Genomic DNA, 24,479 nt, shown 5'->3' on the forward strand with positions numbered 1-24,479 from the left:
CGCGGCACGTGGGATCCTCCCGGACCGGGGCACGAACCCGCGTCCCCTGCATCAGCAGGCGGACTCCCAACCACTGCGCCACCGGGGAAGCCCGTAGCTCTTCTTTTATAAGGGAGGGAGGCGGAAGGAAGGCCGAATTCTAGAACTCTAAGTGGCTGCTGGGAAATGAACGGTTGTCCACAGTGTGGGCAGAAGCATCCCCTTTGGCGTCTCTAAACGGCTGACCCATGGAAGGAGGCCAGTGGCTACTTCTAATTGCCCAAAGCAAAAGGTGAAGTTAGACTTTGAAATCAAAAGGTGTTTTAAAAAAGTGTTGTTTCTGGAAGACTGGCAGCTCTCCTCATCTATAAACCAGAAGTTACAAAGTGGTAGCCTGTGGACTGCCTCCTGCTCGTGTGTTTTGTTTGACTTCCCAAGAGCTGACGAGTTAAGATTTCCGGCTAGAAAAGCAGAGCGTAGGGAACATTGAGCCCGCATTTCTACGTGGCAACAATTTCTACAGAACAGAAGCTGAGCTGCTGCTTTTGGACTGCAGCTTCCACTTTCTTGCAGTGCCCCGTCCTCAGCACCTCTCCCACCCCTTCACCTGCTTCTCATTAGTAACCCGGTACTGCCAGATAGATACTCTCCGAAGATGAGAGGGTATCTGGGAGTCTTTGGGCCCTAACATATTGCCTAGTGTGTTAGAGTTCAAATTTATATTCTGTAGAGTCTTATCTCTTCTCATCCAAGGCCCACTGTCAAATATTTTTCTTAAGGAACAGCCTGGTACTCTATATAAGTTGATTGATGGCTGTATGCTAAGATGAATGAACTCAGAAAACCAGAGGCCAAGTGATTCAGTCAGTTGTAGATGTGAGACCACCCCCGCTGTCCCTCAGACCTTCAGCACAGCCTCTCGGTGGCAGTCACGCAGCCAATGCCAGGCTTACCTCGGGAAAGTGAACAGCGGAAATGGCAGAGCCTTTTAGGTTAATGTACAGTGTTTTGGGAAAATAATGGACACAGGGCCTTGACCTTTCTTTATGATATGGTCGAGTATCAGTTACAATGTGGAGGACACATCCTGATCTGTTCTTGTTGCTTTGTCTCCCTGAAGTCTGGTGAGTGGGTGTCTAAGGCAAATGCTTAGGAGGCCAGGGGACCTTGTAAACAGTCTCAGATCCACTATGCCAGGGAAAAGAAGAGAAGCCGAAACTCCTTACCTGGTACTCCTGAGCAGCCCGCTTCTCCCGCGTCACCTCTGTGTCCCGGAGGCCCAGGGGACCCTGGAAGGCCATCCTCGCCTCTCCTGCCATCCAGCCCGGGCTCTCCTTTGCACCCTGCAGGAAAGTTCACAGTGGGGGTGATGACAACAACGTGACACCCACTAGGCTAGCATTTACTGCATGAACTCCTCGCGTCAGCCCTGGGCCTCCCGTTGGGACCAACCTGCATTGGCTCATTTCATCCCTGCAGCTACGTGAAGCTGGGGTTACACTTTCTCCACTTGGCAGTGGGGGTAACTGAGGCTCTAAGAGATCAAGTAACTTGATCATCAATTAAGGCCAATGAATCATTAATAGACAGGGTCAGGATCTGAAGCCAGAGCAGCGAGGCGCTGAGTGAGACATTTGCACATTTTCTTCACAGTCTTGTATATTTGACCTGGTTGGGTTGTTTTGTTTGTTTTTTGTTGTTGTTGTTTTTAACATCGAACATATCTGGCTTTTGGAATTAAATATTTTCCTTAAGAATAATTTTTTGGAAGCCTGAACGGAGGAATGAATAAAACTTAATAGTACTTAGTTGAGAGTCAGGTGAAATTTAAAGCAAGGGCAGCAGTTTTTAAAAACAGCTCTTTGTTGAGGGTTACAAGGTGCTGGGGGCAGACTAACCGCTTTGTGCGAATCATCCACTTCAGAACGCACAGGAGCCACATGACGACGGGCTCCCACGCGCCAGGCTACGCGCAGGGAGACGGAGGCTAAGAAGGGCCACGGTGCTGACCACGTGTAGTGGGGAAACAGGCCTGGCAGGCCGAGGGCAGAGGCTGCGCCACCCATCTCCAGACCCTGCTTGGTGACCAGGGCTCAGGCATGTTCCCTGGGGCCTCGGCAGCCAGCCGTCACACCGAGACTCGAGCGGTTCTTTAAGTGTTTGGCTCCTTTGGGCCCAAGGCGTAAGTTCATTAGCCACACGATCTCCTTTGGTCTGGGTAGCAGATTTGGCCCCTGCCTGCAGGGGACTTTGCAGCCCTTCCCCTAATTACCTGAATCACTAGTCCCTCAAGGCTTCCGTTCTCTGCCTCTGTCCTCTCTCCCTCTCTCTCCCTTTCTAGATCATTCTTCTCTGTCCAATCCCTCTCTCTGCCACAAATTAGCCTAAAACCAACCATTAAGTCCAAGAGGGCTCACTTCAGTAGCTGCCCCTCTTTTCCACGCTGGGACGTGTTCTTCAAGGCAGCGGGGGCCACCTGAGGCTGTGGAGCAGGGGCTGCCGTGCTCAGGGGACCAGACGCCTCACTCGACTCCGCTCTCACACAGGCACCCGTAAAGCCATCTGAAGTGCACGCCCCCCAAACGTCACTGCCTTTACATTTTGTCCTAACATCGCCTGCCCGAGCGGCCCCCACAAACCTCCTCTTTTCACCCCACATCCAGCAGCCGCCACCCCCCCACACCCGACGCTGGTCGCACTACGTTCAGCATGGGCGTCGGGGGCGCTCCTGGCTTTCGGGGTGCTGTGATGTCACTCTGTCTCCTCTTGGATCATAAACAAATTCGCTTGGAACGTCCTGCAGTGCCTGGACCACGTTCTTACATGGTCACCATTCAGTAAGTGAGAAAGGAAACCTCTCCTCCTCCCCATGGAGGGGAGGGACGCCCTCCCCCGTCTAACTGGGCAGAAGCCTCTTCCTGGATGGCGCTGCTGTACGCAAGTTGGTGCATCTCTTTCCACCAGCTTCGAAGAGAATATCCGTTACCTTGGAAGGAAGCTAGTCCCGCACGGTGAGCTCAGAGCACTCTTTTCCTTCCCACCCAACGAGATGATTCCAACACGTGGCCACTGTGCAATCCTGGAAAGGGCTGCCCAGGGCTCATGAGACAGCGAAGCAATAGGCGTATCACAGACAAGGCAGCAGACATTCCTTCCCACGTATGGACGTGCGACGAGCTCACCGCTGGGAAAGAGTTCCCTGCCAGATGTTACAATAGAGGCTTTGCTCCCTTTAGGGAGAAGACAAAGGGAAATTGTCAGCAGATGACGTTTCTGAGAGCCAGGAAGGAAGGCTTTTGTTAACTCGAGTTGTGTGTCCAGAGCTTTCTACTTGGAACCTGTTTTACAGGACAGACCTACGTCTAAAAGCCCAGCAATATCGGATGGAGTCCCTCCTCTGAGAGAGTCACGTGTTGACTAGAAGATAAACGCTCCCAACAGGCTGTGGGGACGTCCACTAGGCAGTGACAGTTCAAACCAGAATGGAAACCACTTTTGCGTTCATCACAGGAAGTGTCAGCCTTTGAGGGCCACCCAGGAAGGAAAAGTTGTAGATCAAAGAGATGTGTGAGTAGAAAAGCCTTAGACCTTCTGTGATCGAGAGCTCTTAACAGACTGAAGTTTTACTTAGTGTGGCCATTACCCACTCATACTGGGTACGAAAGAGTCAGAACTTCGGTTTTTTTCTATGTAGATTTCAGCCGCAGCCCTTGGATACAAAATCAGCTTAGCAGTGAAAGAGGTTTTGAGGGAAAACAGGCAGAAAACCACAATGTCATTTTAAGTGGAGGTGGTACTTCTCAGGGGCAGCTGATCCTTCACAACCAACCTTGGGGTGGTCTTTACAGCCCCACACACCCTGCTGAAAGAATCATCTTCAGAAAAGGACAGATGACGCAAGTCCGTCACGGCTGGGCCACTTTAGACCCTTAGAATATACCTGTCACTTTTCAGTAACTGGATAGCACGGCCAATGCATCCAGGGCGGCCAGTGGGAAAAGACAGGGAGAGGGCGCCAAGGAATGCACTGCTTGCAAAGAGGGTTCTTTACAACAGCAGCCGGGTTGGGGGCTGTATCAGAGAAGAGGCGGCCCCAGAGAAAGCAGTGGGCTGGGAGCGAGTGCACAGCAGGGCCCAAAGGAGCTCAGGGACGCTGGACCACAGAGCAGTGCAGCCCACACTGTTATAGACGTTTGGGGAAAGTGGGCGATGCTTCCCGGGAAGGACTGTGCACTTTTTTTTTTAACATAACAGTCACATTCTGTGGCACAACGGTGGCCTCGGGGTGTCCCCACGGCCAGCAGGCAGGGTCAGTGACATCAGTAAGGAGAGGGCACGGGAAGCCAGAGACGGCCGTTCTGTGGCCACCTGCGGCTGAATAAGCCCATCCGGCCCCAAGTCAGGAGGAATTCAAGATGACAGGTGATCTCACCTGGACCACAGAGACGGTCAGCCCTCTTTCAGAAGCTCACAGTCTATGCAGAGAGAATCTTGTATGTGCCCAAGGTAACTACTAAGTTAAAGTGTGCAGAATTTGCCCATTTGATTTTTTTCTTTGTCACTTTCTTTGGTTATTTTCCAAAGCCACCACAGTGGGTGAACCCAACCACCTATCTGGTCTCGACTGATATTGGGGTGAAGCAATGGGTCTCAGCCCTGGCTGCCTGCTACAGTCAGCCGGGCAGCTTTCTCAAAACACTGATGCTCGGGCCCTGTCTCCCTCTGAGTTTTGCTGGTCTGGGATGAGGCCTGGACATCAATATTTTTTCAAGCCCCTCCAGGTGACTTGAACCTAGAGCTAGGACCGAGTCACTCAAGAAGGCATCACTCTTAGCTGACTCTATTAAGGACAGCATTCATATAATCTAGTTAGGATTTCTCAAACTTGAATGTATATACAAATATTCTGGCGATCTTGTTAAAATGCAGATTCTAATTAGGTGGGTCTGGGGGGTGGCCTCAGTTGCTACTGGTTCTCAGACCACACTTTGAGCAGCAAAGATGTAGCCGGTTCTCAGTTTCTGGATTATTAGGCCAACCTGCCCCAACTGTGCTCCTGCCATCTCCCTGTTGGACAATTCTGGTTCCTCAAAGTCCAATCTCTCCTTACAAGCTCTGCTCAAATGCCAGCTCTTGCTGGGGTCTTAGGAGTCCCGCAATCCTCCAGGCTGGAATTACCTCTCCCCATCCTGTTTTCCTAATGCCTTTTGCTTGAAACTCCTTCAAAACACGAATTATAATTTCCCATTATTTAGAATTACTTATGATCTGCCAGCTATGTCTACCATGAGGCTGTGAGACCCACATCTCATTCACATCTGTATTGCCCACAACACCTAGTACTGCATTTTATAAAGAGTAGAGGGGGACTTCCTTGGTGGCGCAGTGGTTAAGAATCCGCCTGCCAGTGGAGGGGGACATGGTTTGAGCCCTGGCCTGGGAAGATCCCACATGCCGCGGAGCAACTAAGCCCGTGCGCCACAACTACTGAGCCTGAGCTCTAGAGTCCGCGAGCCACAACTACTGAGCCCACGTGCCACAACTACTGAAGCCCGCGCGGCTAGAGCCCGTGCTCCGCCACAAGAGAAGCCACCACAATGTGAAGCCCACGCACCACAGTGAAGAGTAGCCCCCGCGCTCTGCAACTAGAGAAAGCCCACATGCAGCAACGAAGACCCAACGCAGCCAAAAATAAATTAATAAATTAAAAAAAAAAAGAGTAGATGGGGTCTGGAAGTATTCTCTGAAATGAATTTGCAGAAACCCATTACAGGCCACATCTTCTACTTGAAAGTTAATTTTTTAAAGGGGGGATGAGAGCAGCCCTCAATATTGCAGATATATACACAACAAGGCAGCTTGCTTTTAAAATAAGGTTGAGTGACGAGTTTATTGACTGACTAAGGGTTTATTCATGCAAAGAGTGCCAAAAAAAAAAAAAAAAAGTAACTATTTTCAATTCCCAGCGCCCATGGGCTGTGAAAGGAAGTTGCTCCCATCAACACTCAATTAACGGACCACAAACGCAGATGCAATGCAGCAAATACAAACAACAGCACCCCATACTAACATAAACAAGGCTCCAGAGCTGTTCTGGATGCTACCCAAGAACTACACAGCCTCCAGCAGACCGGGACATCTCTCGGGTCCTCAGCTACTTGGGTTTGGGGAAACACAAGGAAAACAGGTGGTGCAAAATTCGGTTTTACTTCCAATTTCTCTGGCCCTGAACCAAAAGGAGCCACAGCCGCAGCTGGGCAGTAGGAAAGCCAGGAAGAGGAATGGTTTCATGCCTCTTGGGCTAATTTGCACATTTGTTTCTAGAATTTGGTATCTAGAATCACAGGCACTGCCACTGGTCTAAAGAGATAAGGTGTCTCTAGATGACCAGCCTAAACTCTCTAATCTCTTTGTAAATTACCCAGTGAGATGGGGCTATATGAAGAGAAAATAAACCATTCGGAGGGCACCTTTTAAAGGAATGGTTTGGTTTAAGTACTTCAATACGAATCCTGCCACCCTGACGATGACTGAGCACTGCTCAGATCCATTAGATGAACAACGCCATCTTTGCCATAATTTAGCGTGACCCTCCCCCTCTTCCCCTTTCCTCTTCCAAGTGATACACCTCCTTCTCCCTTCTTGTAGGCTGTTCTGCTCCACTGAGTTCCAATCCAGTTGTTTTTAATTCAAGGTCAAATCAACACCTAATAATGAATAGAGCATCTACTCTGTGGTGCTAAGAGGTTTCAAAACCTCATGCCCAAAAGCCACCCAAGAGTAAAAGATTAAAATAGGCGTTCCCCATAAAAATAGAAGGGATGTGTCGATCCTGTTACTACATGATTAAACCTTTGGACAGATGTAGAGAAAACGTTAAGGGGAAGGAGGTTTCCACTGCTTCATCCCCACCAGCTGTTTAGGCTCCATACCAAAAAACTACGTAGCGAACACCCAGATTTTGATTTCAGCAACCTACGCTGCCAGTAATGAACGATCGGTGTGAGGTTCATACCTGGTCCTGGGGGGCCTCTCGTTCCAGGGAGCCCCATGGCTCCTTCCGGGCCTCTTGGGCCTGGTATCCCAGGAAGCCCCGGGATTCGGGGGCAGGCATCCAAGTCTGCAGGGGGCCCAGGTTCACCTGAAATTAGAATCACCACCTGTGTGAGGGATTCCAATGCTTATGAACCAGGTCCTTCTGCCACCTCGAGCTGGATGGGCTTCTGACACTACGCTGAAATGTTATCGAGCATGTTCAAGCATCCAATGTCAGCTCCGTGAAGACGGGACTTGGTCTTGTTCACTGTGAAAACTTCTAGAACGCTTTTCGTGAATGACTGAATGACTGAGTGAATGGGATCTCAGAGGAAGCAAGAGGAGTATGAAATAGTGAAAATGGGCCGTGAGAGCGATCATCTGGTGACCTTCACAGGATTTGCGATCTTTGGGCCATTTCTTACTGTGAGCTGGCCACAGGTGGCATGGAGAGAGGTCCTGGTGTGTTCCTCACACTCAGCTTAACATCACTCTAATTCATCAGTCTACATTGCAGCCAGCTGGGCTTCCAGAGTGTCTGCTACTCAAGGGGACAATTTCAGGATTGCTAGAGGCACTGAGGCAGTGACTTTCAACCTTGAGTGCACGTTGGAATAATCCAGGCGAGTTATAAAAATACTGATTTCTGGGTCCCACTCCAGAAATCCTGGTTTCATTGGTATAGGATGTGGCCCGGGCAGTGCCCTCAAGCTTGATTTTACAATAAACCCATCTGCAGAGCTTTTCAAAGATACCGCTGCCAGCACCCCATCTAGATAATTAAAAAGGAATCTCCGGGGGTGGAACTCGGGCATTACTAATTTTTTAAACTCTCCAGATGATTCCAATATTAGCCAGGGGTAGGAAGCACCACTGGAAAGCTGCAGTTCTGAGGTTACCACATCACAAGCATCTGTCAGGCTTGTCAGAGCCCAGAGTTTCCGAGTCAGTAGGGCTGGGGGTGCAGGGCAACATTTTACATATCTAACACGTGCCCAGGTAAAGCTGAGGGTGCTGACGTGGGGAATTCACTTTGAGAACCACTGCCCTAAAGGGTTAATATTTTTTTCTTCTTGGGCACATTCACAGCTCTAAAAACTGTTTTGTTTTGTTTTGCTAAATCTTCATTCAGTCACCCTGCAAACATTCCATAAGGAAAAAGAAATAATAACACGAAGCCAAAATGATAACAGCTAACACTTAACTGGATGCTTTATCATGCATCAGACCTCGTGCTAAGTGCTTTATGACTGAATGTTGCCACCCAGCCTGTGCGTGTGTGCTGCTGTCATTAGAAGGTCACAGGGAAGAAAACTCAGGCTCAGGTAAATAAGCAACATACCTAAGGTCACGAATCTACTACGTGGCACAGTCTGGATAAAAACCCAAGACATCCTGGCGCCAAAACTGCGCTCTTCAGCCGCACCCCATAATGCCTTCCCTAAGAACTCTGAACACCTACGTGGTGAATTCTAAGAACTCAGCTTAACATCACTCTAATTCATCAGTCTACATTGCAGCCAGCTGGGCTTCCAGAGTGTCTGCTACTCAAGGGGACAATTTCAGGATTGCTAGAGGCACTGAGGCAGTGACTTTCAACCTTGAGTGCACGTTGGAATTATCCAGGCGAGTTATAAAAATACTGATTTCTGGGTCCCACTCCAGAAATCCTGGTTTCATTGGTATAGGATGTGGCCCGGGCAGTGCCCTCAAGCTTGATTTTACAATAAACCCATCTGCAGAGCTTTTCAAAGATACCGCTGCCAGCACCCCATCTAGATAATTAAAAAGGAATCTCCGGGGGTGGAACTCGGGCATTACTAATTTTTTAAACTCTCCAGATGATTCCAATATTAGCCAGGGGTAGGAAGCACCACTGGAAAGCTGCAGTTCTGAGGTTACCACATCACAAGCATCTGTCAGGCTTGTCAGAGCCCAGAGTTTCCGAGTCAGTAGGGCTGGGGGTGCAGGGCAACATTTTACATATCTAACACGTGCCCAGGTAAAGCTGAGGGTGCTGACGTGGGGAATTCACTTTGAGAACCACTGCCCTAAAGGGTTAATATTTTTTTCTTCTTGGGCACATTCCCAGCTCTACAAACTGTTTTGTTTTGTTTTGCTAAATCTTCATTCAGTCACCCTGCAAACATTCCACAAGGAAAAAGAAATAATAACACGAAGCCAAAATGATAACAGCTAACACTTAACTGGATGCTTTATCATGCATCAGACCTCGTGCTAAGTGCTTTATGACTGAATGTTGCCACCCAGCCTGTGTGTGTGTGCTGCTGTCATTAGAAGGTCACAGGGAAGAAAACTCAGGCTCAGGTAAATAAGCAACATACCTAAGGTCACGAAGCTACTACGTGGCACAGTCTGGATAAAAACCCAAGACATCCTGGCGCCAAAACTGAGCTCTTCAGCCGCACCCCATAATGCCTTCCCTAAGAACTCTGAACACCTACGTGGTGAATTCTAAGAAATGCAACATATGGTAAAACACATCATTTATTAGCTATGGTTTTCTTAAAGTTCATACAACTGTGCAAAATAATTTAAGAACAATGACAAAGCAGTGAGAAAATCCTAGAAAACCTGGCCACGACGACAACGTAGTCTACATGGTCGTTACTGTGCCTGTGGAAAAAGGAACTTGAACCCTATAAGCTGTTTGGAATTTAACCTCCTCGAAAATATTGCCTATGAAACCCCAAGTGACACCAAGTTAGAGACCTCTTTACAGTACATACAGTTTAATGTAAAACTTGGCTTTTTCGCTCTGAGCGACTTGAGAGAGATGCATGTAGGTATTTCCTACTTTCCCTGGATAATCTGGTGCATTACGGTGGGATTTCACCAGTGAGGGTAGAGGGAAGGAAGCAGGTTAAGTGGAGGAGGGGCGGGCATTGGCTGGTACTTCACATTTAGGATGGTGATGTTCTATTCCAGTGAGTTTATATATACAGTCAGAGAGACACTAAAAGGACTGAAGTGAAACTCATTAAACATACAATAGTAATTTTAAAATATAAACATTTAAAATAGCAGGATTTCTTAAAATTCTGATTTTGCATTTCTTTACTTTTTGACAAACCAGAAGCTGAAAGAAAGGGGCCGAGGTATCTCTTGTAAGGGCCCTAAGAATAATCAATGGTGTCTGTATTCAGGGCAACGTTCCTTAGGGTTAATAACAGAGGCCTGGAAAGAACAAATGCACACTTCCACGATTTTTCTTTTCTTCTTTTGAGAAACTCTTTTTATTCTCTTTAAAAATGCCAGACACAAAATCATATGTGGCTTTCGCATTGTGGAGGATTGAGTGAACGCTTAGTTGAAAAGAATCATGGCATTTTCATTTTAACACACAAAGAAACTTGCTCCTTGACAGTGGACTTCGGGTGTGATGGGAAAGGCTCGTCACAGCCCCTTACGGGGTAGTAAGGACCCAGCTTTTCATGTTGTTGCTACTACTCATTCTAGGGATGTTCTCTGTATTTGTATTGTAGAATTTAGAAAGGAAACCTGCGTTGGTATGTACTGTAGTATTTCACAGAGAAAGCACTCATACTCTGTGCCTGAACTGAAATTCTATAAGCTGAGTCTCTACGCTGCCTTGACAACCCATAATGAAGCTCGGCATTGCGGCACTCTAATATGGGGTTACCATATCTGCAACGAGGAAGCAAAGGCATTAAAACCTAATATAATTACAGCACCCCATCTAAAAAATGTAACAAAGTTGCACTCACACATTCAGTGAAAAAGGCAAGTACGGAAGTGACTGCAAATGAGAGTTAGAGGAAATTATTCACCTTATAGCAGTGCTTACCTCTGGAACCTGGAGAGATCCAAAGCCCAACGAATGAGGCCACACAACGATTTTCATATGGCAGAAAGAGATGATAAATGTGTGAATTAGGACAAAAGTGAAATGACAAGTAGAATGACAGCATCTTATTTACATAGAAAGTCCACGTCAGTGTTACTGACAAGAACATCTATGATTAATGGAGTTTTCTTATCTAGAAAGACCTGAAGTGAAACTCCCTTGCACAATATAAAATTCGAGTTGATTTCTTACGGCAAATATGCCCCAATTTAATGTATGTAGAAATTCCGTCCATTCGAAGGCTTCTGAAAATTCCATATTAATTTGCCAAGTTTTGTAGATTATGCACAGAAAGGAAATAAGAGATGAATCGTAGTATAAGCTCTTTGTCATGTTGTTCTGTGATCCATCGTAAAGCAGTGCAGTTTACTTATTCTTTGCACTAGAGTGCTAATTTACGAGATTGCAACATATTCTGAACTGACACCATACTGCCATAGTATGGACTTAGGATCTTCAAAGGTATTACTTCTGCCAATCTCAAATACATGTCTGTTTGCCCTTCCAACCCTTCCTTTGCTTATTTTGACTCCCTGATGAAAACCTGTTGTCTACAGAGCTTAAATCGAATAGCCTTTCATCTTCATAGGAACTAATGTACTTCACAGGAAAAGTTTAATAAAACAGCTAGGAGAATCGATAGGAGGGAATTTGGGGGCAGGAACTGAATATACAGTCTTCACATACAATAATCAAATCAGTCTTTGCCTCTTGTGTGAGGGAACACAGATTTATGGATATTTACCTGAGAAATAGTACATGTAAAATCAACTCCTAACTTTCAAACTTACTTGCTCTGATAATAAGTAAGTTTAACAAACCTGAGACTTTGTAGTGCAGCCTGAGATAAACATAATCTTTATCAGAAAGAGCTTAACTTATTAGAATTTGCTGTTAATTTCAGAATAATTACCTTCTGAAAGATGACCTCATCGTAAATATTTAAACAAAACACTGTATGTAGGCTGCTGGGTGGAGATGACTAGGCATTAGAAGCTTACCTGGGGGACCCGAGGGCCCCTGTCTGCCTGGAGGTCCAGGTAAACCCTTCTCTCCAGGTGGCCCAGGAGTTCCAGGTGGCCCCTGCAGCCCCGGGAATCCCATTGGTCCTAAAAGAAACATATGAAAAGGAGGGAACTAGAAGGAAGCAATATAGAGATAATGACAGCTCAATGGACTGAATTCAGAAGTTCACTCCAGCAAAATGCAGGGCAAAGCCAGCCTCAGAGTGCAGAATAGACCCCAACTTTCTTCTGCGAGGTCGAGAAGAGCTGCTTCTGTCTGAAGGAAACATAACTATCCATCAACCGGACTAAGGAAAACTGTTCCATGACCAAGACAAGACTAAATTAGAATGAACTTTCTCTGGAGACATCTTGAACTTTCTCTGGAGACAGTCAAAGGACCGCAACAGAAAGGAAAAATAAGGAAAGATGCTCCACTGCCTGGAGACCACCCGGCCCTGAGTGTGAGAAAATCCTAGAAAACCTGGCCACGACGACAACGTAGTCTACATGGTCGTTACTGTGCCTGTGGAAAAAGGAACTTGAACCCTATAAGCTGTTTGGAATTTAACCTCCTCGAAAATGTTGCCTATGAAACCCCAAGTGACACCAAGTTAGAGACCTCTTTACAGCACATACAGTTTACTCCCACCCGCTCTTCCTCACTCTCTCAGTTTCAGCCACACCAGCCACTCAGTGCCTCGCACATACTGTTCCTTCTCTCCTCCCCGTCCAGCAAGCGCTCCTCATTCTGTAGTGTGCAGATCACGCCAGGGAAGCCCTCCCTGGAATCCCAACCCGAGTCCAGTTGCTTTTTGATAAGCACTTGGAGAAGTGTGCTCCACTGCTCAGAGCACTTACCTAGTTAATACAGATGGATCCTTAAATGTGGACGTCTGTCTTCCCCGGTGAAACCCTATGTTTGACTGAATTGGTGGGGACTCTATTTTAATTCAGTCACTACTGTATTTCTATAGATTCTTAATAATTTATGGAATAGATCAAATATTTCTCACTGTGTAAGTCTAGCAAGGTAAACTGAGGAAATTCCCTCAGCCTTTTAACAGTTAAGTACTCTTTGACCCTTATGCCCACTGGAATGGGAGTTAAGAAGCATGGTTAGTAGCTCCACCAATATTTCTAACTCTTTGTATATCCTTTTGTAGGTTGCTGTTATTTATAAGGCTTGCTATTTCCCTAATCCTGAAGTATATTTCCAGGTGAAGGTTCATTCTCTAGGGTAGCCACTGGGGAGGAGGAGTATCTTATTAGGAAGAGGAACAAGGTTGTAAAGCCAAACCCCCTCCTCCTTCCTCTTGGTGAATAGAGTGCTAGACGTGTCTGTCCAATTCTGGGGTTTAATAATTGGAAGCCCAAATACCTGCAGATATACTCCACAATTTCTAAAACTGATTTTATTGCTAATAAAAGTGAAGAGGATTGCTGTGTACTATTGTACATGTTGTGCACTGCACAATCTCAGGGATGCCATTTGCATTCTAGTCATGGTGGCCTCATGGTGGTTTTGACCTCCCCTCTGCCCTAATTGTTTGTCTTATTTCACATTTGGTTCCAAAGTCAGGGTGCTAGTTACTGGGATCCTGCAAAGCTCAACATTTGCTTCTCTGTTATCAAGCTTCCTTATTTATGACATAAGGGAGGTAAAATGGATAAGCTTTATTGGTCTCTTCTCAACAAAATGTCCTATGAACCTCATAATTCTCTAAAATTCTCGTAACCAAAAACTAAGGTTCCCAAATATTAGCGGTTAGGTAAAAATTAGTTAAAATAAATATTTTAGCCTTAAATAGTGGGGGAATTCAGTAATGGAGACTCTTTTGTGATTATAAAAAGGCAAAGTCAGCAGTCTAAAACTGAACTTTCCAATACAGAAGCCACTAACCACATGTGGCTATTGAACACTTGAAATTGGCAAGTCCCAGCTGTGTTGTGCCATAAATGTAAAATACATACCAGATTTCAACAGCAGAAAGGAGTGTCTTATTTGGGAGAAGAACTAGGTTTGTACAACCAGACCTAATTATCCCTTTGATAACTCACATCGATTTTATGTTAAAATAATATTTGAATATATTATGTTAAGTAAAATAAAGTAGGAAAATCTCTTTTCTTTTTACTTTGAAAATGTGGCTACTATATCTTTTAATTACATATGTAGCTTGCATTAAATTTCTATTGTTTAGTTCTTATCTAGAAGATTATCAAGTATGTTATTGGGGGCTAAAGATGAACTTGTGTTTCTTCTTCTTACTTGTCCAACTATTACCCAAATTTTAGGACTCTGGGAAAGTCAGGACATTTTGGAAATGTAGTCGCTATTTCCATAGGAAATGAGAAATACCTCATAGTGGTGCATACCCCAGACCCTTAAGGGCTAAATAATGAAAGTCATCCAGTACTACTTAAAGAACTACTTGCATTCATACCTTTCTGGCCATCTTTTCCATCACATCCTGGGAAGCCTTTGCGTCCTGGAGGGCCTGGCGGGCCTGGGGGACCTGGAGGCCCTGGCAGACCACAGTCACCTGGTTCACCTTTCAGAAGGTCAACAATCCCAGGGGGCCCTGGAGGCCCGGGTATTCCTGACCACAGGGAGTAGGCAAAAAGATTCTTTCAGTCAAATGTGCATGCTGGCTGCCTGAGAGCTTCTTAAGGAAAGGAATTTAATGGCTTACAAGCAAGGGATGCAAGGAATTAGAATAAGTAAGTCAGTAGTATCAGAGGTGAAACAGTATGTCTAATGGAGCCCAAGTTGAGAAATGGTGTGAATAGTCTGTTAGTAACTGTTAAACAAAATGAGCTAAGCAAAGCCTTCCTTCCCTTCAGAGCCACTCCTTTTGGCAGCATCAGTTTATGATTTTGTTTTGCATTGCCATCCTGCTGCTTTCACACGATGGATGGATGGATGATATGGATGGATGGGTGATGGATGGATGGATGGATGGATGGATGGATGGATGGATGGATGGATGGATGGATGGATGGATGGATGGATGGATGGATGGATGGATGGATGGATGGATGGATGGATGGATGGATGGATGGATGGATGGATGGATGGATGGATGGATGGATGGATGGATGGATGGATGGATGGATGGATGGATGGATGGATGGATGGATGGATGGATGGATGGATGGATGGATGGATGGATGGATGGATGGATGGATGGATGGATGGATGGATGGATGGATGGATGGAGTGGATGGATGGATGGATGGATGATGGATGGATGGATGGATGGATGGATGATGGATGGATGGATGGATGGATGGATGGATGGATGGGTAAATGGATAGATGGGTAGATGAATGTATGGGTAGATGGATGGGTGGACAGAGAGAGAGATAATAGGCTTTTAAGAAAATCTGGCTGATGAAAAAGGAATATCCGCTCAATTAAATTTAAAATCCTACTTGAAAACCAGAGTCCACACATGGGAATTGAGCCCAAATTCAATTCCTACTTAGCTTCTAAACTTCTCAGCACATTTTTGAGCATTTTTATTTTTCTCAGTGTCAAAGAGAACTCTATATTTTATCCTACCCTTAGTAAAATTCTGAAGACTTTAAGGTTTCTGTCCCTCTGGAAGAGTTCTGTGAGCTAGTAGGAATGTGATCACCTACATTTGGCAAAAAATCGCGCTGAGCCACACTCCTGCCAACCCCCTGACCATCTCCGGTCCAGTCTTACTTTGTTAAATACCGACTGGCTCGAGTATGTTCCAGTGAAGTGATGCGAGGAACAAAATGTAATGTTAGCAGCACATGAGGAGACTCTGTTTCTGTGTGTGAGTCAGGCCTGGGTCCTGTCGCTCTGGGCCAGAAGCAGTGCTTTCTGTGCAGACACTGAGACCAACAAGGAGGATGAGATGGCCTCCCGCTCGTCACTTTTGCACCCTCATATGCTCAGCATCAAGCCGACAGAGGGAAAGGCTTGCTCTGAGTCAGAGGTGGTCGGATGGAGTTGAAACAGAAGAGTGAGGGGCCTAAGCACCGGTCCTGGGTATGGACCTGAGAGCCCGCCACTGCCCGGACTCCCCCTGTGTCCATCTGCCAAATCGATGGGGCTGCTAAGGCGTTTCTACTCGGCCATTCTCTGCTCCTCCATCCCTACAGAGCTGGCAGCATCTAAGGAAAGGAGCATCACCATCCTTTGCCATGATTCTCCTCATACCTCTTGGACCATCGGGGCCAGGAGGTCCCTGATCTCCAGGCAGACCTGGGTCCGGAATGTCACCCTTAAGAGCTCTTCCTGGGGCACCTGCAGGACCAGGCGGTCCAGGTCTCCCTGAGAAGGAACATGTTCAGTTGTTAGTCTCATTACATTTGGAAGGCTTGGATTTAGTTACTGAGAGAAGGGCAAAGCATGCTGCTTCTTACCTGGGGGACCTGGGGGACCTTTGTCTCCGAAAAGTCCGGGAGGAGAAATTCCTGGGCTCCCGGGGTCTCCTGTCTCGCCTTTTGGCCCGGGCATTCCCACTGGACCAGGTGGGCCCGTTTTATGGGAACCTTAATGAGGAAAACAGCATTAGCACTGCATCTTCTCCTGGCGTGTCCCTGCTGTGGGGTCTGGAAAGGAACTGCTTCCAAATAGGCATGTGACAAGGATGCTGCCGGTCCTGCTGAGGCTCGACATTGGCTGTAACGGTGACCCAGATGGCCGCACACTCTTCCTGGGTCGCCGTCTCCTGTCTTATGACCCGTCACACTTGTCCAGCATAGCTTTGATTTATTTTATGGTTATTTCCCAGATTTAAAAACACAACAGCTTAGTGACAATACTGACCCTTCAACCTCTACAATGGAAAGAGTAAAACGAATGAGATCCGACCATAAGTGACTGTGAATAAACCGGTTTGAAATTTAAGGTGGAAACCGGCAAATAAATAGAAGGAATGTGCAGTTTCACGATGAAAAGGCAGAACTTCACTGGTGTCTTGGAGAGGGCACACATTTTACCAGACTATTTGGAAGAGCCGCTAACTGCATCCTAAGTGAGGTAAACTACTTCTTGACCTTCCAAACCGTATCAAGGTTTTGTCCCTCCTCAACAACAGATTCAAACCATGCAGCACAGCAATCCAATCCTTTTCCAACAGTCCCCCAAATCTGCATGTCTGATTCCAGCTACCTTGTCTGATTGCGAGCTCTTTTCCTGAGAAACTAATGCAACCAATGTGCATTCCATCCAAATAATGGAACAAGCTAAGATGTTGATAATTAGCCTATTTGTGGTATCAAAAAGCACAGCAACTTGTTCAGGTAATTTGTTTTAGCAGCAGGCTATTGAAGGAGGCTAGAAGTACTAATTAGACCCACGTGGTTGTACTTGGCATGACTATACATAAAACAAAACAATACCCCCAAATCCCGACTACTTATTGGTTCTTCGTAACATTCTGGAAGCTAGCTCCACCTGAGCGATCATTAAGAGTATTTTTAACAGACAGTCACGAGCAGTATCAACAAAAGGCACTGTTAACCAACCATTCCGGCTTAAATTGGGTTTTCTCAAGTGTCTTTTTTATATGTCATCACCAGCACTAAAAACAGTTCCAACATTGTGAATCTAAGCTAAACCACTGTCCTAGTTTCGCATCCGAATTTTGTGAAGGGAGGAAATACCAGCAGACTCTCGTGGTCCCCTGCCTGCTGTTCAGCCTCTTGCAAAGGGTTTTCTCTTACCTGAAGTGCCTTTGCTGCCTTTCTGACCCTTTAAACCGTGCAAGCCGTTCAGGCCGGGCGACCCGGAGGGACCTGAAACACATCACAGGTCTGTGACACAAAGTACACAAAGTACATCCTCTGGCTGTACTTTGCAGGCACAGTCCAGGGGAGGGTTAGCTGACGGGGACCCACAGATTCTCCGGGCAGGAGCCAGGAGACCTCACCTCCTGAACATCACTATCAAAGCAGAATCCATGCCAGAGGACATCACTAAATACGTTCATTTGATGGATGTTTTCTGTTAAGAAGGCTTAACACATACTTTTCTTTTTTTATATATATACATATATATTCTTTTCCATTCTGGTTTATCAGAGGATGTTGAGTATAGTTCCCTGTGCTCTACAGTAGGACCTTGTGGTTTATCCATTCTCTATATAATAGCTTACACCTGCTGACCCCAAACTCTCACGCCATCCCTCAGCCGGGCATATATCCTATCACATAACTTGCTTTGGTTTTAACACAGTGCTGTTGGTTTATGACCATATCATGAACCTCTCACTCTCTTTTTCTCTCCCTTTCTAATCAGATATAGTCTAGAATTACTGAATCTTGGTATAGGAAATGACCTCCAATTTTACAACAGTAAAATGATCCTAGACAAGGAAAGGGATTGGCTGGGAACAAACGCCCTCTTCCTTCCTCCCAAGCCCAGCATCTTCCCACTCCACCACGGTCTACAGATCCTAGTTTCTTCAGAATCTATCTGGATAAAGGTAGTAAGACAGTGAAGGACAGGTGGGGACGGTGGCATACTGGGAAATACACACCCTACGGATTTTTTTGAGCACTGTGTTACTCAAAAAGAACAGGCCTGCAGGTCAGGTGTGGCTGCAGCTGTTCCTTTGCCACCCCTTCTTTCAAAGAGAACCACGCTGATGCTTCTTGGCAACTAGTAAATTTATTTCATGATGATCATGAAAACTCCATTCTCCGTAATTAGACAGGATCTCGCTGATGCCTGCATCTTCTTTCAGAACCTTCTGTCAGATGTCAATATAGTTCTCTAAGGAGCCATCTACTAATCTGACTTTACATAAGTTGTCCCTGAAAGCCGAACACCTATAAATCTATAGATTGATAAATATATAGATATTTATATCTATATTTACATTTATATGATAATACACATAGCATATATGTTATATATATTTGCCATATATAAATATATAGATCTGTAGGAAGCAAGTAAAGGGGAGGAGGGAGAGAGCGGGGAAGAGGCAGATAACTAACAGATATAGAACATCTCCTAGCTGCTGAGCTTCTGCCAACTGCTCCACCCACGTCCCACTGATTGATGGGGGAGAAAGAATCTTCTCCTCAGCCCCTGGCCAAGCCTGGTAACCTTCCTATTTCATTAATGGATCTTCCATCCAGAAACTGTTCTTTCTCATCTGAGGCTAAAAGCCCCTCAGAACACAGCCAGCCATTCATTCAGTTAAGGGTCACAGCCCTCGAATTTGTGATAATCACACCCTCAGCTTATGACGAACACAGAGAAGTGCCCCTCATCTATCCCCATGACACCTATGTACAGCTCTCTCAATGCCCTTCTGCCAGGCCCATCCTACTCTGTACAACAATCCTGTCTGTGGTGGCTGGTTTACTTTGGATGAATTAATTGAGTGTGAGATCAGGTCTTATTAGTTGTTCTATCCCGCCACTTAGCTTATCTCCTGACACACAGTAGGTGCTCAATAAATGTTTGTTGAATGAATGAGTGAGTGAATGAATGAATCAGTGAATGACCAAGTGTGGAACGGGGGGGTGAGGGATTGGACAGGTGGAGAGAAAGCTATAAAGAAGGGTGGATTCCAATCTCTATTTGCATGTCACATCTTTCACTGATAGATTTATCGGATGAGTAAGATTTGGGGAAGTTAGTGCTATCCATTTGCATATAAAGAATTCAAGTGCTAATTATTATCTCTTCATTAAAGCAAGTCCTCTGTAGACTTCTTACTGGACGATGGAACAGTTAGTTGGTTCCATTTTATTTTTTATCAGGACTAGAAACAGAGTTACTCTATTTTAAAAATCTAAACGTTAGACTGGTGGGAATAAGCCATATTGTCTTGCACCAAAAAAAAGAGGGGGGGAATGCACCCTTTTTTTCCCTAAAGCTCTTATTTCCTAACCACTTTTATCAGTTCTGGCTGAGCTTATTTTCCAATTCTCTTTCCTATTTATGCGCAAATGTTTCAAGTTTGCACCAAAAGAACACACAGACCTTCTTCATCTGCCAAATCTGGATATTTATTGCCATCTATCTGAAATGATAAGACATTTTTTGAGACTACTCTGCTATTTCACTGTGTTTTGATCTCCAGCTTAAGCCACCAAGATTGATGGCTTGGGCACTTGGCTGGGGGTGGGATGTCTCAGCTCCTGCCAACTCTCCATTGTCACATCAACACATCCATGTCCCGCACTGTCACAGCCTCAGCCTCTCGCCATTGTTGAACTGGCTGACCCTTATCTGACGCAATGTTATCTTTCTAAATTGAATGCAGCTACATCTGGGTAGGGGTTTTTTGTTTGTTTGTTTTTTAGTTTTAGTTTTTAAACATCTTTATTGGAGTATAATTGCTTTACAATGGTGTGTTAGTTTCTGCTTTATAATGAAGTGAATCAGTTATACATATACATATGTTCCCATATCTCTTCCCTCTTGCGTCTCCCTCCCTCCCACCCTCCCTATCCCACCCCTCTGGGTTTTAAGGGCAATTATTCCTTTTTACTGAAAGCTTTTTTATCCATCTCATCTCTAAATCAAAAAGTGGTTCATGCATAAAATATATACCAGGCAGAGGAGAGGCAATTAGTCTCACAAAGCACATTCCTTGGTAATGAGCATTTTCTATTCACCTCTCTGGTCGTCCTCGGGCTTAACAACCATCATTTAAGGCCGCATCTTGCTGCACTCACAGGCCAGGGTGCCCTCCCTCTAGCCGGAGAATCTACTCTCCCACCCCAGCCATAATCATAATAGCAGCTTCTATCTATGTGAGCCAGTTGACTCTTCGTGACTGGATTCCCTCTCTGAGGTTTTCTTTTGTTCTAAAGCCTGAAAATGCTACTCCATCCCCAGGGACCTTTAACAGGTGTACACTTTTACTAGGGTGACCAACTCGTTCCTGACTGCCGGCGACTTTCTTATAGTTCTAGCGCTGGAAGTTCTGTGTCCTGAGCACCCCCTCCGTCCCAGGCAAAACGGGACAGCTGGTCGACCTAACTTGAAAGCCGATGGGAAAGAGAGACCTTTCTTTGTGAATACAGGTAAAGGTTGAACGAAGTGGAAAACGTATCAAAACAGATTCTGAAATAAGACTGAATTCTTTTTCAATTCAGAAAATACATGAGTGCCTACCAAGGGGACACACAAGAGCCTAAGACATGGTTCCCTAACAGCGAAGTTTCAGTCCCCAAATGCACTTAGTGACAGGAGCTGACCAGACAATGGGAGCAACAGGGAAACCATCGCTGACTTGACAGAACAAACAGGCAATCACCTCAAGAGTGGTAAGTGCCGTGGAGGTGGGAGAGGGAGGACACTAGTTGCAGGAAAGGAGGGAGGATATTTCTGTGGTTTTCACAGCTGTAAGGTGCCCGGCATTTCTATGCTGATAAAAGACCTTTCTAGGTCCTTTTTTCTTATGAAATAGTTTACCTGCCACCCACCAAAATAACCCAGTCCACATTCTTTACACATTCTCATGCTAAAGCTTATCATTCTAGGTTTCCATTATTACATTTTTTTAAAATAAATTTATTTATTTTATTTATTTATTTTTGGCTGCCTTGGGTCTTTGTTGCTGCGCGCGGGCTTTCTCTAGTTGTGGTGAGTGGGGGCTACTCTTCGTTGTGGTGCGCAGGCTTCTCATTGCGGTGGTTCTCTTGTTGCGGAGCGCGGGCTCTAGGCATGCGGGCTTCAGTAGTTGTGGCTCGCAGGCTAGGTAGCTGCGGCTCACGGGCTCTAGAGCGCAGGCTCAGTAGTTGTGGCGCACGGGCTTAGTTGCTCCGCGGCATGTGGGATCTTCCCGGACCAGGGCTTGAACCCATGTCCCCTGCATTGGCAGGTAGATTTTTAACCACTGCGCCACCAGGGAAGCCCTCCATTATTACATTCTTATATGAATGCCTAACCAGGAAATCGAGCATCTTCCTTTTAGAGGCATAGGTACTGGAACATTTAAGTCTAGGCATCAAGCCATTTTTACATATGTTGAAGTTAAAGTTTAAATCTGATCGAACATAAGCAAGACTCAAGAGTCCATATGGCTTGTTCCAGTGGAGCAAACAACTTTGAGTTCAGCAGCTGGTTTGTTCAAACAAGATAATCAGTCCCTTTGACTTATTTAGAACGTACTTCAAATATTTAGTTTCTCAGTTCAAAGCGTTTCTGCCCGAGTGTGGTTCATTTTTCTATCAGCATGATAAACTGCAACAATGGATTTACATTGGAGACGTTTTCATTCCTAGGAATGTATTTCACTGTTTTGTGGGGTTTTTTTTAAAGACTGTGCTGTTCACTGGGCTGTTTGCAGGGAAACAGTGTCCCTGCATGGTCAGGAAGCATCACTGCAGCAACCGTCTGTGCACTGGTATGAATATTTGGGTTGATATATTCATTTTCTCACCTTCTCTTCTTAACAAACTTATTATTTCATAGCATCGAATTATGATGTAATTGGAGATAATTTTATGGTTCGGTCAAATTCATTAGCTATTAGTTTTTTTAATAACATATCATACTGAAGTTATGTGATAAATGCGAACTAATTCAAGGGAAGGAAGAATCAATAATAGCGACATGAACCTTGTCATTTTAGTCAAACTGAGTGCATAAAATGGCACCAGGACACTTGAAAATCCTTGCCATTTCACTAAACTAGGAGGGTAGGAAGAAGTGGAGATGCAGTAGAAGTAAAGTAATGGAAAACGTTTTCTTTTGGTTCTTTATCAATTTTGTCCTCCGGACACTCAAAAGAGCATCAAAGAATATCCCGCCAGGGCTATAGGGATTGCCAGAGACAGGAAACAGCCACAATAACCAGTGAAACTCTTAAAAACACAAAATTATTTTGCTTGGAACCCTAAATTTATCACCAATCACTATACTTCACATTACTAAAAATGCCAGTGAAGAGGAAGAGAACAGTACAAAGATATCTTGTGGTGGGAGCTTTTCCCGTCTAGTTATTTGGCTGCATAGAAATTCGTAAGTGTACCAACTCTTCAAACTAAATGGTTTCCCTCTCTACAGAGGCACCAGGTAATACTTACCACCACACTACTACTTGCTGGAAAACTGGAGTTATTTGAAATCTATCTGATGAGTGAAGAGGTAAGAGTATGGAGAAACATTACTTGGATTTTCAAAACAATAGACTGACTAAGCCCACAAGAAGGGATTTCCAATTCTTCTGAGAGGAAGTACTTTTTATTTCACCAAAATTTAGTGTATGTATGGGCCAACAAGCAGAAGGTAAGTGGGAGGAAAAAGGAGGAAGGAGATAGAGGGGTCTCAGTTATAGAAATCTACCAAGTAAGGCTGGACCCTTCAACTATTGATCGAAGTAAGGACAGACTCTCAACCTCATAGCTACTTGTTCAGTTGTTCATTCTCTATTTTTCCATTAATTAATTAATTGTATTTATTTATAAAAATAAATTTATAAAATTATAAAATTTTTAAATTTATAAATATATTTAAATTTTTATTTATTTCTATAAATAAATAAATACTTACAATAACCAACCAACAGACTTACTAGGAATATACTGGTACCAAGGATACAAAAACTAGTTCTTAAAACTAAAAATAGAGCTACCATATGATCCTGTAATCCCACTCCTGGGCATATGTCCAGAGAAAACCATAATTCGAAAAAGATGCATGCACCCCAACATTCATTGCAGCACTATTTACAATAGCCAAGACATGGAAGCAACCTAAATGTCCACTGACAGATGAATGGATAAAGAAGATGTGGTAACATATACACAGTGGAATATTACTCAGCCATAAAAAAGAATGAAATAATGCCATTTGCAGCAACAAGGATGGACCTAGAGATTATCATACTAAGTGAAGTAAGCCAGACAATGAAAGACAAATATGATATGCTGTTGCTTATATGTGGAATCTTAAAAAAAAAAAAAAAAGATACAAACGAACTTATATTCAAAATAGAAATAGGCACACAGACATAGAAAACAAACTTATGGTTACCAAAGGGGAAAGGGGTGGAGGGATAAATTAGGAGTTTGGGATTAACATATACACACTACTACACATAAAATAGATAACCAACAAGGACCTGCTATATAGAACAGAGAACTAAAATCAATATTTTTAAATAACCTATAAGGGAAAAGAATCTGAAAAAAATAGATATATATATATGTATGTATAACTGAATCACTTTGCTGTACACCTGAAACTAACACAACATTGTAAATCAACTATACTTCAATTTTAAAAAATGATTCCTGCTTTTTAAAAAAGACCTCTAAACAAACAAATATGATACAACGTAAGTGTTATGCTAGAGGTATACACAAGGTACCCATGGGAAAAAAAAATTTCTAAAATGAAAAAAATGGACTGAAAAGGGATAAGTACCAGGGCTGTATGGAGGGGCATGGATATTTGTTAATAACAAATTATTCTATTCTATTCTATTCTATCCCACCAGACCTATATTATTACCAGTCTACTATACTTTTAAAGGGAAAAAACTTAACCAGGAAAAAATGTTTCTCTATCAAACAAAGATAATAAATATTAATTCCTCTTTCTCCATAGCATCTTA

At 44.5% G+C, this 24,479-nt stretch overlaps 1 protein-coding gene across 1 annotated transcript in view; it reads right to left on the minus strand.

The window, feature by feature from the left end:
• Positions 1-24,479, minus strand: part of COL4A4 (collagen type IV alpha 4 chain) — a 156,278-nt gene that overhangs the window by 5,427 nt on the left and 126,372 nt on the right. Inside the window, exons 39-46 of the mRNA XM_028482308.2 lie at positions 17,617-17,688; positions 16,312-16,440; positions 16,106-16,219; positions 14,355-14,510; positions 11,905-12,012; positions 10,844-10,852; positions 6,995-7,120; positions 1,206-1,322 (exon numbers count right to left, since the gene is read on the minus strand). Of these exons, the coding sequence (XP_028338109.1) occupies positions 1,206-1,322; positions 6,995-7,120; positions 10,844-10,852; positions 11,905-12,012; positions 14,355-14,510; positions 16,106-16,219; positions 16,312-16,440; positions 17,617-17,688 (831 nt within the window). The remainder of the gene's footprint in view (positions 1-1,205; positions 1,323-6,994; positions 7,121-10,843; positions 10,853-11,904; positions 12,013-14,354; positions 14,511-16,105; positions 16,220-16,311; positions 16,441-17,616; positions 17,689-24,479) is intronic.

The sequence above is a fragment of the Physeter macrocephalus genome, chromosome 2, assembly GCF_002837175.3.
Source record: "Physeter macrocephalus isolate SW-GA chromosome 2, ASM283717v5, whole genome shotgun sequence".
NCBI lineage: Eukaryota > Metazoa > Chordata > Mammalia > Artiodactyla > Physeteridae > Physeter > Physeter macrocephalus.